The sequence below is a fragment of the Crassostrea angulata genome, chromosome 9, assembly GCF_025612915.1.
Source record: "Crassostrea angulata isolate pt1a10 chromosome 9, ASM2561291v2, whole genome shotgun sequence".
Lineage (NCBI taxonomy): Eukaryota > Metazoa > Mollusca > Bivalvia > Ostreida > Ostreidae > Magallana > Magallana angulata.
Genome location: NC_069119.1, coordinates 31480596 through 31496368, shown reverse-complemented (window position 1 = coordinate 31496368; position 15773 = coordinate 31480596). Strand labels below are relative to the sequence as shown.

General features: G+C 33.6%; 1 protein-coding gene and 1 pseudogene across 1 annotated transcript; both read right to left on the bottom strand.

Annotated features, from left to right (window-relative positions):
* Positions 1-5077, bottom strand: LOC128162278 (uncharacterized; annotated as a pseudogene).
* A 737-nt stretch (positions 5078-5814) lies between these two features.
* On the bottom strand, positions 5815-7071 carry LOC128162277 (peroxynitrite isomerase THAP4-like). The gene is made up of 2 exons (XM_052825439.1): positions 6742-7071; positions 5815-5895 (listed from the first exon to the last, which is right to left on the bottom strand). Exons 1-2 carry the CDS (start codon positions 7069-7071, stop codon positions 5815-5817), a joined length of 411 nt encoding a protein of 136 aa, XP_052681399.1.
* Between the last annotated feature and the right edge of the window lie 8702 nt (positions 7072-15773).

Here is a 15773-nt window from a genome sequence, read left to right as displayed (position 1 = left end):
TTAATGTCTATTATTAAAACGGCCAATATGTTGCTGGACAGTCACTTGTTTAGGTGGTTTCGGGGTGCTCTGGCACAATGGTGGAGGTAGTCTTCTTGGCAATCTGTCAAGGGCCTTTCTAGCTTTTACATAGCTATCGTTGACAGTTCGCAGAGTTACAACAGCAGCCATCAGATCAAAGATGTAGTCTTCAAAATAGAGAAAAGATATTAACTACCATGTGTTCATGTACACTGTACTTACATGTAGCATTAAACATAAAACTTACTTAAAGTTTGATCAACTTTAACTTCCTTCGCAACACCTTCTCCTTTTCGGCCCTTTGGATATGAAACACAGTATTGCTGCTTCCCCTCTTTTGTTCGGCTTTGTGGTCTAGCAACATTTTCGTTGAAATGCATGGCTGCAAGGTATAACCTATGACAAAAATATAATAAATGCATCATATAACAATGTTTCTAATTAACAAAAGAATTGTTGTAAAATATATTGAACGATTTTTTTGAAAAGTGCGTATTCAAGAATTTTACCGAGCTTGCATCTGCTTGTAAAAAAGTGCACACTGATTGCGAATGAGCACACCACTTTGTGGAATGCCTCCAAACAAGAAGTTTGACCAATGTGAGATAACTGTTTGATGTCTGTTAATAGCAATCGTCCTTTCACAACTAATTCCAACTCCACGAACGCCTTAGATCCTAAAAAACAAAAACATTTAAATACAAATGTACCACAATGTTAAATTCATATTCATAGAAAATACATTTTAATTACAAGGCGTCACAAGAAAATACTGCAATAACTTTTATGATGTTTTCCAAGTGAAATTAATTCCATTAAAACATTTTAATACAAAAAAGCAAAGGTACCTCTCCTAATCCAGGGTCTGTTATCCACAGGTTCATGAAGGCACCTGGGGTATAACTCGCCGTGTCCCTCGTGAATGTTCGAAACGTGATTAAGAATGGAGACCCATTTCTCCCGAACCAAATCTCCATTTCCATCACTGGTAGCTGCACAGAAATAAATGTGATTACGGATGGAGTGCGCCCATGCCCAAATCAGTTCATAATATTTCTTTTTGGAAATGGTGTCCAGCAAAGCCACGAGTAGGTCTTCCGTTGTTGCTGCGAGTTGAAAATGTATGTGATATGGTGTCAATAATTTATGATGACTAAACTTTCAGTTCTGCTTTTGTTATAAAAATGTGTTGTGATTGAAAGCCTGTATATAAAACGTGTTTTGAAAAAGAAAGAAAGAAAATGTTTTAGGAAAACTATCTGTCGAACACAGTTTATGTAATCGTTTCAAACATTCTTTAAAAAATGAGATGTTTAATGACGAGTTAATTTTTCAGAGGGTAGCAAGCATTGTTACATGCACTCATGATTCATGTGAGGAATTGTGTTTTTTGGGAATTGATTTTAATCAACTCTCCTATGCAGTTACTCTAGCATACCGTAACTGAAACTGTGTTTGGACCTAAGCACAAATCAGCGCCGCTGACAAGACTTAGTTCTTGAAAATAATGAAGCATTTTTTAAAGGAAACTTTTTTTTATAAATACCTTGGAAATAGTCAGATATTAAATGGTACGAACAATTTGAAGTTTTTTTAGTCGTGTGTATTCCTACGCCAGAGTTCAATATATAGTCTCGTTTAACCATCGGCTGTCTCCTTACATCTCCGGCAAGTAGAGAGTCAGTCTATAGTAAGAGGTCGCATCATCAAGCTATCACGTGACCTGGTATCTCTTACTTGTCGGAGATTAACGGAGACAGCCAAGCATCTGGTTGAACGAGACTAGAGTTCATTATTGGTTGGATCCATACAATTTTTGAATTATTTTGAATACCAAAACATAGTTTGATGAAATCAATTCTATTTTAAAATATTACCCAACATGATTCATTTATTTAGAGGTTTTCTCGAAATTCTAGTCGGAAAAGTTAGAGAATTCATATTATAAAAATGTGCATAATTCAAATGCAGATTATAAACTACTTGCCAAGCAAACTAGCATATCGTTGATTTTAAAATAAATAATATTCGATAAAATCAACTCTCGTCAGTACATCATTACTTTGATTTAAAAACCGAACCCGCCTACAAAACACGTAACCTTTTCTCTAAGATAACTTCTTTATTTAAAAATATTTCTAAATATTTGAAAACTATGTGCAAGTTTAGAATTGTTGCGTGATGACAAAATTTACAGACCCTGCAACGTACTACTACACCAAAAAACGTGCGACATACGTGCGAGAAACGTTTCGTGTAAACCATTTAGCGTTTCGTGTGATTGTGAAGCGTTTCATGTAAACCGTTTAGCGTTTCGGACAAAGCGTGTAAATCGTTTCGGGCAAAGCGTGCGAGAACCGCGTGGAACATTCATCAGATTTCATTCGGAACTCACTGAAACTTCAATTCACTTTCAATTGATGAAAGGGAATATATCCAAGATATCTTCATTGAACAATTTTCACTCATAAAATTTCACAGGAACGAAAACAATTTTCTTACGGAGATTTATAATGGGAAATGTTTATATCTTTTCTCCATTCGGAAGTACTCGGGATACCTCGCGCAATTTTTAAACGTTATCATCCGGGCTTATTAATGGCTGATGCAATGCAAAATCCCCATAGACTTTCAATATTGGGATGTGTATGGAAACCTGAAGCGGTAGAGGGGGCGTTTCAACACATATAATCTGGAAATTTTTCATATAAGTGGATGAACGTAGTTTGAGCACAAAGGTATTTACTATTATTGAAATATCAAGCAAAAAGTGGTGGAAGAAAAAACTCGGAACATAGTATATCTTATAAATTTATGAAACTTTGAAGTGTTTTGAAATTCTTTAACCAGGGAACAACGATGTCTATATATAGATCAGTAATAGGATAAGGTAATGTCAAACATCGAAGACTGTACGAATATTTAAGAAACTGTTTTTAATTACAAGTGTTACCGTTAATAATTAAATCAAAGTTTGCCGAATCTTCCTGGAATTAAACATAGGTTGTAAATTTACTTTGTATAAAAACTTTCTTCATGGTTACTCAGTGTGAAACCTTCTTTACCTTAGACGTTTTACTTTTCCACTAAGCATCCGCCTTCGTTGCCTTTCCTTTACACTACATCTAAATTCATCATGTTCATAAGTGATTATTCGTTCGCATTTTAAAATATTTAATGTCCGTATTCTCGGACTCCATGCTAGGAAATTTAGTTTAATATAAGCTACGTCATTCTTATCCATGTGCATGTTGTCGACGGCGCGCGGCCAAAGAAATTTTCACAATCGTTCTTTAAAAAGCTATAAAGTTATACAATATAGGATATACATGTAATTTTTATATACAGACCTTAATTAATTTGTTTGCAAGTTTATAACTAATGATTATTCCTTTATCGGCACCACTTATAATTTACTCAACTCTCTCTCTCTCTCTCTCTCTCTCTCTCTTTATTTTCTCTCATTCAAGTCACGAGCAGCAATGTCTTAACTCCGCCCAGCTACGATCTGATTGGACAAAGGTCAGTGAAAACATTAGGTACAAACTTTTCTGGAGTAAACCCCTATTAAACGCTTCAATGTACTTCGCTGTAACTTAAACGATCATGTTTTGATAAGCATATATATTTTTTTATTTATTTACGTCGATAACTCTTACTGAGACCATTCGACTTTGTACAAGCAGCACACATAGCCTCGGACATCGGGTGTCTCCTGCACCTGGCTGAACCTGTCAATCAACCTCTGTGTATTTGTTTTCATTGGATGGCCAAGCGTCTCTTTTTTTGTCAATAGCCAATGGACAATTAATGACTTCAAGGTAATCGGAATCAGTATTTGATGAAGCATACAATTCAAATGACAAAATTTGTATTAATTATCTGAAAGTTTTTTAAACCACTGTTGATGGAAAACAAATAGTCTTAGAAGTAATTAACACACAGGGATTTGCCTACAATGTACACAGTCATGCAATTACTAGTAATTATTATGGGAATCTTTACGCATGGTACTTAATTCGAACAGATTATAATAATCTATACACTATACGCCGTTACACATGTACGAAGCGCCGGTAATATATACGAATATTGAGTCAAAAATTTAAATCATTTTTATTTCTTGTTCTTTTCAATACGTTTTTTGAAAAATTGCGAAAAATTTAGACATATTTTCCTTTATATCTTTTTAGCGAAAAATATTTTGTTAAGACATGAAGAATAAAAGTTGTGCAGAATATCAGGGGCTTTCATGTTCATAAGAAAGGGCTGGCCCCTTAAATTAAGGGCCAATAGCCCCTAAAAGTTTTTGCTTAATAACTCAAAAACGGTTAGGATTTTGATATGGATGTCGCTGGAAAAGTTGTTTGTTGGGATCTCATAAAGGTCGTAACAATACTATTTTGTAAGTGATTTGTGTAGTATGAGTGTAAAAAGCTTTACATGTTGACATGTACCTGTTTTCATTTGACAAGTTAACGAAAGTCTTTGTGCGTAAAACTGGAGTACATGCTTTTTTTTAGGAGTCTAAGTCATTGTTGCCCAAATCAGTTCATAATATTTCTTTTTGGAAATGGTGTCCAGCTTTTTGTAGACTCCTATGAATGGCAAAAAAGTCTTCTTAATATTTGTTAATAAAGACAGTTCTTTAATTCATCATGTACAATTATAGTGGCAAAATGCATACCTTTTGCCACATGCCATACATCAAACATATGAACAATCTGGGGTTGTTCACGCTTCATGTAAGCCTTTACTTGACTTTGTCTGTCAGTGACTAGGTGAGATACATCGATCTCCTCTGTCTCCAGCCTTGCCAAACACCTTTTCAATCCTTCCAGCTCCATATGGTAGGAATTCTGCACTTTATAGCTTAAATAGAACTAAGTAATACATGTATGAATGTAATTAGGAGCTCGAGATGTGCTATTAAGTATTGAACTGAATCAAATGTGTTTTGCTTATTACAAGATTAATACCATGAAAAAATGGGTATATTTAAAATTTGTTCATGGACAAGCTGAATATCCACAACTTGGGAAGAGTTGAGATTCATAATGGAGTAGGACCCAAATTTAGCTGTGTGTCCCGGAGAGCAGGAGCAGGCATCACCACCCAACTTCACTGGAACACCACTGGTTTTAATCTCTTCAAACAATGCCTGCTGCTTTTAATGCCATATCTATTGGGGAAAACTTTTCATGTTAGTGTTATTTATCAAAATTTCTCCAATCATTTATTGACTACATGCATGCATAAAAATAGTGAAGTGCAACTTTTAGTGTATTTCACCACTGGAATGAAATTGGAAATAACCATACTTGTTCAACTGCAGGAACTAGGTAGAGCTGCTGAAGAGCATTGTATGTTCTGTACCTGAAGCACCTAATGCCAGCAAAACTCAAGAAGTTGATAGCCTTGACTGGACTGCATCCACAGAACAAAATAGCTGCAGCAACAATCAGGTTCCCCCAGGGCATCATACCAGAAAAAGGCTGACTTGTCCACTCCCAGGAGATGCTGCACTTTTTGCATGTCGACTGGATACTGACAACCGTGCCTAGTACAAATACCCATTACATGTACAATACATGTATATTTACATGTTTTGTAATATAAAATGTACATGCACACTTGTATTTATATATTAAGGCGAAACAGTACATATTTCATCATTATTAATTTTATATATAAACATACACACACACACACACACACACACCCACACACCCACACACCCACACACACACACACACACACCTAAAACGCTCCATTCATAATCAGCTTTGTTGATTAGGATGCCACAATGTAAGCAATGTGAACACCTATTTCTCTGGTCTCTGGACATGCTTGAATCATGATACTCTGATGTTCCTGTCAAATAAAAATTTGATTTTAAAAGATTTATGTTTACAAAGTGAAGAATTGTATGTCTGTCTGTCTGTCTGTCTGTCTGTCTGTCTGTCATTTGAAAACATTCAATGACTTAATTACACATTGATTCAAAGAAGTTTGAGTAAAGACGTTGAAATAATTCTTTCCTGTTTCTTCAGAAATCTGTTGAAAATTAAATAATTTTTCATTTTTTTTTCAAATTAGAAAACAAATCAGCATTGGACATAAAAAAGCATAATCTTATTCATTTTAAAGGCAATAAATGAAACAATGAAATACTTACAAACTATAAGTACTTTCATTGATGATAGGCATACCAAATCAGTGGATGACTCTACGTTGATTGTAAAATATTTAAATACTGCAAATTCTTTCGTTTTATGTATTATAAATTCCTGCATTTATTATTTGTTTGTTTGCTCTTTTATAAAAAGCTAGTCTAGACTTTATTTTTGCGGTATAATGTCAATTTGTACCTATATTTGTAAACTTTACAAATTCATTAATAATATAATACAATTCCATGCTGTACAATGTTTCATGATTATTTTATTTGCATAGCTCAGATAGTGACAAAGTCCTGCAAATTTTTTGATGATAAAACGTGCGTCGAGTGTGGTGTACGTTTTACAATAGAAAGGGAGTGTGGTCTGGCTCTTACCAGCATTTTTTCTCGTATATTTTATCGCATATAATTTGTTTTAATAAAGTTTACATTTGAACAAAAAATAGTAACAATATATATGATATCTGCAATGAATTTACTCTACGCATACGTCGCATAGTGTGGGTCGACATATGTATCCATCAATAATATGCATATACCCTAATCACCCCGATCTTCCTTCGCTTGAAGAAGGCTGTAGATTTCCTCGGTTTTTTCTCCACTTTCTCGATCGGGAGGCCAAACAGAGTGGGAATCCCATCTGGCCGAAGATCCAGCTTCTTTTTCTTTTTCGCTAAAGCAGGGTTTGTAGTAAATTGGTCGAGCGTAAAATGTTTGGCACATAACTTTGAATAGTCGGTAACTTTGAATCCGTCGCGACGTAAATTTCGTGTCCAAATTCTCCTGAACTTCGGATCTTTTGTAAATAGGTACATGGATACACCCTTCTGACTCCGAATATTACAATTGAAAGCTACACACTGGACCATATTGATGGACAAACCTAAGAACTTTCACTATTAGTTGCCAGCGTAAACAATTCCAATATTGCGTCAAAGTGGTCTCTTTTGACGTCATCAACAAAGGGAGACCAGTCATCATACTTTCATGATACTTTTACAGACTGGTATCTTTCGATGGGCGTAGTGTCAATTAGCGTTCGAATATGTGTAAAAAAAAACTGTTGTTATATCTTCAATAATCAAAAAGAAATTTATTTTCGGGCATAACAAAATTTCTCCAAATATTGTCTCCTATGACCTTTAAAATATCTACAAACTTAAAATTGCGTATCTTATCAGTCTCTGGCGAGATGAAAATAAATATAATTTCAGCGTGATTTACATGCTAAGTGTTTACACATTACTTAGAGTAGAAATACTAACGTAACAAATATATTTTCTCATTTTTACAGATATGTATATATAGATATATAAATAACGTCGTATATATCTTGAACAGGTATTTAATATATGTGTTGGTCAAGTTATATTCGTTAATTTGATTTTTAAGGTCTTCCGTTTCCAACGGAAGACCTTTCTATTATTGTGCGGGTTAAGATTATTCTTATTTTTCTTTTTTTTTCTTCCTAGACGCAAACTTTGAGGCTGCATATCGTGCTCATTTCTGAACGGTTTTTGCTCAAATTTTCATGGCTAATGGACTTTACAAAACACTATCTTCATCAATTCATAAAAGTTAGAATTTTCTTTCCGTTAACGAGTTATTCCCCTTTTAAAAATTTTCAGGGCCTTTGGTTTCCAGAGAAAGGCTCCAAGACTATGATAGCAGGGAATGGGAATCCAACGAATTTGAATAACAAAGACATTGAAGTTGAATACATCTGTTTTTGTTTTTGGATTTCGTTACTTATTTAGGAAAAGGTAGGGGATCAAAAAACAGGATTCTAAAAAGTGCAAAAATTTAGAAATATTTTCCTTTATATCTTTTTAACGAAAAATATTTTGTTAAGACATGTAGAATAAAAGTTGTGCAGAATATCAAGGGGTTTCATGTGACACCAATAAGAAAGGACTGGCCCCTTAAACTAAGGGCCAATAGCCCCTAAAAGTTTTTGCTTAATAACTCAAAAACGGATAGGATTTTGATATGGATGTTGCTAGAAAAGTTGTTTGTTGGGATCTCATAAAGGTCGTAACAATACTATTTTGTAAGTGATTTGTGTAGTATGAGTGTAAAAAGCTTTACATGTTGACATGTACCTGTTTTCATTTGACAAGTTAACGAAAGTCTTTGTGCGTACAACTGGCATAAAGTTGCCGCAGAAAGTATGCTGGTTTATACAGGAGGCATTAATTTATAAGAATTTTTTTTTGTTGGAGTACATGCTTTTTTTTTAGGAGTTTAAGTCATTGTTGTTAAGTTCTTATAGTGCACAATCATTAATAACGGCAATTGGAAAACAAAACATTCTTTTTCTTTTCTATTTAACCACAAAATATGGAATTAAAAAACTCTATGCATAACATTTTATTTATTAACTCCATGCATTTAAAATCTACTTTGAATCAGAGCTGCGTGTGTGTGTACCATTACGTAAGCTCTCCATCGCCCGCGGCCGAGAAAATCGGTCACCATGCTCGCGGCTGTAGCGGTCAGCGGTTATCTAATACACGAGAGCTGTGTCTCTCATATACATGTAAGAGTTTATTTAGCCGCGAACTCGATAATTGGTTTCGTTTTGATTACACATAATTTTTTTATGGATAAAACGATTGGGTGTCAATTAAGAAATCGTTCAGTTAATTAATAAAAGCAATGTCATTTTCAATCTAAAGCAATAATAGACACAGATCAATTGTTGGTTTTAATTTTAAAATAAATAACTTCTATTTGATAGAGTATGGTCATTATACTGCAAACTTTTCAAATCTTCCTGCGTTCTGAACTGTGCCTGTCTGTGCGTTGTACATGTACCTTTACGTAATATATCCTTCGCCAACGGCCGATGAGATCAGCCACGGCTGCACTACCTAGCGGTAATGAATCGGGTATTTAATACACAATCTCACACCGCGACGCACACTTACATGCATATGAACGTGTTTGAGTTAATATAGCCGTAAAAACAGGAACTGTTTTAATTTGATCCTATAAAAGTTTGTCCATCTTGTATTTATTCAATTGAACATTTGAGTGTAAATGAATATTAATGAGCGATATTACTCCAAATCGTAAACATCGTACATGTAAGACATAAATTAATGGTTAGTTTGTTTATGTGAAATATTTTAGAAACTGCACAAATAATGTTTTAAATCACCCCCCCCCCCTTATACACACACACACACAAATAGTAAACCTTTAAACTAGAGCAGAGCTCGTGGCAAAGCCACGAGTAGGTCTTCCGTTGTTGCTGCGAGTTGAAAATATATGTGATGTGGTGTCAAACGATTATAATTACCAAACTTTCAGTTCTGTTTTTGTTATAAAAACATGTTGTGATTGAAAGCCTGCATATAAAACGTGTATTGAAAAAGAAAATAAGAAAATGTTTTAGTTTATGCAATCGTAACAAACATTATTTAAAAAATGAAATATCTAATGGCGAGTTAAATTTTCAGAGGGTAGCAAGCATTGTTGTAAACAGAATGTACTCATGGGTCATGTCAGGAATTGTGGGTTTTTTTTTTTTAAACCGAACCCGTTTACAAAACACGTAACCTTTTCTCTAAGATAACTTCTTTATTTAAATATTTCTTAAATTTTTTAAAACAATGTACAATTTAGAATTGTTGCCTGCTGACAAAATTTACAGACCCTGAAACGTACTACTACACCAAAAAAGCGTGCGACTTACGTGCAAGAAACGTTTCGTGTTAACCGTTTCGTGTGAATCCTGAAGCGTTTCGTGTAAACCGTTTAGCGTTTCGGACAAAGCGTGCAGAGTTTCGGACAAAGTGTGTGAATCGTTTCGAGCAAAGCGTGCGAGAACCATGTGAAACGTTCATCAAATTTCATTCGGAACTCTCTGACAATTTGTTTCAAAATGGCGCCCGTGTTTTACATTACATGTACTTTAAACTGTTTGTAATTGGCAAAACTCTTTTGTAGGTATTTTCATGGGAAAAAAATCTAGAGGAAATGATATACTTATCTTTTTACAAAATTGAATTTATTTTTAACAAATAAAAGAAAGGTATATGTATTAAAAGACGACTAGTTACAGAGTACATGTATATATAACGTTTTTATACGATGTTTCAGTAATGGTCCAGTCGTTTTACCGGTAAAGAATATTTGCCAGTATCGAATAATTTTTAGAAAAATTACTAGTGGAAGACGAAGTTGAGGTTTTAAAAAATCCTAGCTAGGTAATTAAAAAACAGAAATAAATATTCTATCAGTGCGTGAAGTTGATTGCCATTTGCACGATTATTTACCAAATTGTTTACAAATTAAAAAAGTGACCCAGATATGAGCTGCCGGAAGTTCAAAGCAGAAAAAACGAAAGTGTGAAAACAATTAAGCCTAACTATGAAAATAAGTTTGTTATTGATCCCTATTTAGTGGATAATTAGTAAATATAATTCATTTTAAAAGATAATGCATCATATAATAATAATGGAGTTTTGAATGAAATTACGACTTCAAATAGAACCACGTGTAGTTTTCCTAGTTTCGGTTCATTGCGACAGAAGTATTATTTGGCTGCATATATTGATAGATATACGGGAAAAACAAAGGAAAATGGCAACTACTTATCATCAATTACTATTATATAGTGTTTTTATGAAAATTCAATATTATAAAGTAACGCAAATGAAAACTGTTCAAGTCCAGTTTTAATTTGACGGGAAAACGGTATGATAACGATAACGATCCTATTATTTGCTTAAATGACATATTCCCACAATTGATTTTCCTTCTTCATTTATAAGTCCATTAACATGTACCTCTAGTATATTTTTGAAATTAATTCGCCTCAAAATATTCGGTCAGAAGTGATAAAGGGCGCTTAATTCGATACTGGGAAACGAACTAGGAAAATGGAGGGGGTGTTGAAATTACTTCCTTTATATTTTCGGAAGTTTGATACTACAGTTTAGAAGGACAAATAAACGCGATTTAAACATAAAATAAAAACATTTGGAATACCGATAATAATAGTTGCATGCACGACGAAACCGCATACTGATTCGTTACCGGTAAAATGACTGTGCAATATTAAAATTCGCTATACATAAAAAATATTAAATACAATTAGCAAAACATGATTTCTGTTGGAACAAGCCTTAATCAACTTTAACTTACACGAGCATGTTTTGATAAGCATGTATTTTTTTTTAATTTATTTACATCGATAACTCTTACTAATACCATTCGGCTTTGTACAAGCGGCACACATAACCTCGGACATCGGGTGAGACCTGCACCTGGCTGAACCTGTCAATCAAACTCTGTGTATTTGTTTTCATTGGATGGTCAATTGTTTACATTTCATCAAAATGAAAATTGGAAATCATGAACTTTGACCTTTTGTAGTTATAAAACGGGACGGGCAACATTCATTTGAATTTCATGAGAAAAAAGACTATAGTATAGTGAACAAAATGGTATGTAACTTTGGTACAACCTCTAAAAAATGCAAGCCGCAAACCTTACCTTAATTTATTTTAATTCTATTCAACGAGATACAAATATGCCTTTTGCAACCTTTTCATTGTTTATATGGTATAGAGTTTTAATTACCTCTATATGTTGTTTAGGTAAATTTTGACTGGACTGTTTCTTTAGATTTCATGCATGTGTATCAATGCTGCAAAATCCATAATTATGGTTTGAATTTGTCCAAATTTGGAATCATTGTTCTGTATAGTGTCTAGAGTGAATATATAAGCTAATAATTGTAAAAAAAACCACAATGACTGTTTCATATTAATTTACGAGAAAGGGAGATTTATAGTAACCTAAAAGCAAATCCGTACGACATACGCGATGATTTCATTTTATCTATAGTCAACTGTTCTTACTTGTGTAGAACTATCAATAACAATCAGATCCAACCTAACAAAAAGTAAATGCCAACTTAACCCTGGGATTACTTTCGGGGTTTACTCTGGGTTTACTAGAGTGGACCCAGAGTAAACACAGAGTTAACCTAAAAAATAGCCCAAAAATGGACACAGAGAGTAAACCCCAATCAAAACTACTCACCTGAAAGCAGAAGATGCATGTGTATTTGGATTATACAAGGGGTAGAAATAACAGACAGTGAGATGGTAAGACGAAAGACAGGTCTGCTTCACACTTCAGTTTTTGACCCTAAAAGCAAATCCCGAGTAAACCCAAAGTTAACCCCAAGTAAACCCAAAGTAAACCTCAAGTGGACACAAATTCTCAAAAAGCAGACCCAGAGTAAACCCCAAGGAAACTCCACGTTAACCCCTAAATTTAACCCTGGTTTAGTTGGGGTTTACACTGGTGTTAGAATGGGTCTGATTGGTACTGTACCTTCATCATCAGCTTATGGAGTTTTGTTTCTAAATTAATACGATACGCCAGGACATACTCTACTTATGAACATTTTCTAAGGAGAGGCGAGCTACAGATCTAGACAAACAGACTTGATGGAACTCATCATTTCGTAAGTTCTATTGTTCATAAAACGACCATGTCAGCAAAAACAACCTTCCACTGGCTCGGATGCTGACTGACGTTTTTTGTACTTATTGTTAGACTATAAAAAATCACCTAATTGTCGACGGAAAGTTTCGTTTTTTTCCGATTAAGACAAAAAGCATACAGCGGATGTGATCGGTCAGCAAAGGATGCTGACTCCTTCATGGCATCTTGCTCAGGGGCCATACAAGTTAGAAGAGCTCATTTTTTTTCTAACTCAGTCTCACTTTTAGAAAAGAAATTATATCCTGTAAAAATGAGACTGAGATAAAAAGTTTTTTGGCCCACGGCTAGATCCTACCTCAAAATTTTTAGAGATCCTTAGTTGCGCTACTACTGTGGTGTATCATTTCTTTGGACTTTTGAGTTTGAGCTCTGTTTGTTATCACCACATGGTACGAAAATAAAAATTTTTAAAGACTTATTGAAAATTTGTTTTAAATCTGCTCTTTCAGCGTATGGATACTAAATGATGCAAACCTCTCGGGATCACTTTTTTTATAAAAATGTTTACATTGATAAATATTTTACACATGATGCCTTGTTATTTATCTTTCAGAATTGTTGTAAACTTGTAAGATTCATCTTTTAGCAGCAGTATAAGAATGTCACTCATAATTTTTAGATATTTCAAAATCGTTAATGTATTTAATTTAACGAAAAAAAACCGGTTATTTTTGTTTCATTTTACATAAGTTAATTGTATTTTGTGATCTGTGATATCCATTCCTTAATTGTAATTAATTGAAATAAAGTTTAAGTAGTTCTTACGAGGGTCAATCAAAAAATACGAAGACAATGTGGCTGTCTATCATATATTTTTCATTAAAGTCATACTTAACAGAGTAATCTGTGCACCAACACTTATGTTATTGATTTGCGAAGTTTTAGTCCATTTGATGAAACGGTATTTTTGTTACCCCTTTTTAAAAACAACATGTTTTGTCACCACGGCGCACGGTAACGTTCAAAAAATGACGTCAAGATAAAACACGCACAGTTTACAGATATACCCCATCTTTACATCGCGCTTAGTCTCTTGTGCCTTTCTCCTTACAATTTAAAATGGCACTGAACGACTTAACACCTTATTTGCACACATTTATTCAAGAATCATAAGTTAGTTCTTCAAATTTTTCATTTTCTAACCGTGTATCTCTTAGTGTACAGTAGTAATAACCCTGAACGTCGGTTGACGTTACTTATTTTTTGACCAAATATTTACAGATATTTTACTCTCTTTCGGACTGTTTTATATTCAAAATTCAATCACCACCACCTCCAAAAAATATATTACAGTTAAACACAAACTTGCAAATAATTGTTGACTTATTTTTTATTTCCACAGCTTGTATCGGTTTTTTCCTGAGTTAAATCCATTATGTTTGTACTTCTCTTTGCGCCGTGACGTCCTGCGACGTCGATGTTTTTAGTCAATTCTAAAGAGGACTATCTGTCTTTAGTTACTAATATCTGTTTGACAAAACAATATATCCTGTCATTATTTGGTACATAGAATACCATGACTATACTTAATTTGCGATTTCAATGTTATTTGGTCTTAAGCCCAATTCATACAGATATTACTTTTAACATTATATGGTTTATTGTTGACATAACACAAATATTGACCGTGCGCCGTGACCTTATTTTTACAGGATTAGATTCTAAAGAATTCTTAGAAATAAAGGAATTTATTAATTTTTTTTCTTGCAAATTGTTTGAAACTATTGCTAAATTATGTCTTCCAAAGGACTATATATGATAAGGGCCTAAACTGGCCCCCTAAAATGAACATCATCATTTTACTGTAAATCTTTGTTTTCTTTGTACAGATATATATATGTGATGTTTATACACTATGTTCATTTTGATTCAAGTGCCCACAATTTAGAAATATGGAATCAATAAGACAGTCTTTTCCCGCCATTTTTGCATTTTTAGCATAAAACAGCTTGTTTTCAAGCAGTTTTTCTTTCAAAAAACATAGAGCGCACGCTTGAACAAACAACATATTTTAATCAGAGATGTAACCAGCCAAGACTAATAATTGACAAAAAAATGTTCCTTGTTCAAGCATGCGCTCTATATTTCCCATTCGTTTAAAGGTAAGAAAAATGTCAATTTTTGACTGATTTTGATTGAATTATAGAATTAGCGTCACTTCTGACGTCATATACTGCAAGTGAGTGCAAATAAATCAAATAAATAGATGAAAAATATATTTTATATCAACTCCTCTAAAAAAAAACATAACATTTTAATATTCCCGAAACACTTTAAAAATGGCGAATTATGGGGGCAAAATTCAACTCATATCATATATAGTTCTTTAGTAATTATATGACGTTAAGTAACATAGCTATGACAAAAGTCTTCGTATTTTTTGATTGACCCTCGTATATTTACAAATTGTATTTCGTCTTTCTTTGGAAATAAATCCAGTTTTATGTGCTATGTGCCTTCCTTTTTTGAATTTCTGTTTATTTGTAAATGTAATAAATCTTTTATATATAAACAGCATTGAATCTTTTTATTGGCGATGGAAGATAGGCATCTTCATTAATGGCAGCTTTACATGAATATTGTTTACAGTCATTCCCTTTTGACATCAGTAATGACATCATATTTCAAAGTCTTAAAAAATTGAGATCATCGAGCACAATTAGGATGAATATCTTCCCCATTCAGCTTGTCAATATAGTTTATCACTCTTGATTTATGAAAGGGGTCTACATACATGAAGTGCTCGTTCGAAAATCAGAATCATTAATTAGATCTATTTAGCGATTGTGTAAAGCTGTTAAAATCTTTCTAAAAGATTCCTATGCATGAATCGATCTTGACATTATTCTAGTACTGAAGTGTCGAGTGGGTTGGGATAGCATTCTATAAGTCTTATATGATTATATTAATGTGCTTAATAATGTAATAAAAAAACCAAAAAAAAAACCCAAACCCCCCCCCCCCCCCAAAAAAAAAACAAAACAAAACAAACAAACAAACAAACAAACAAAAACTTGGAAAAGGAACAAAAAACACAATTAAC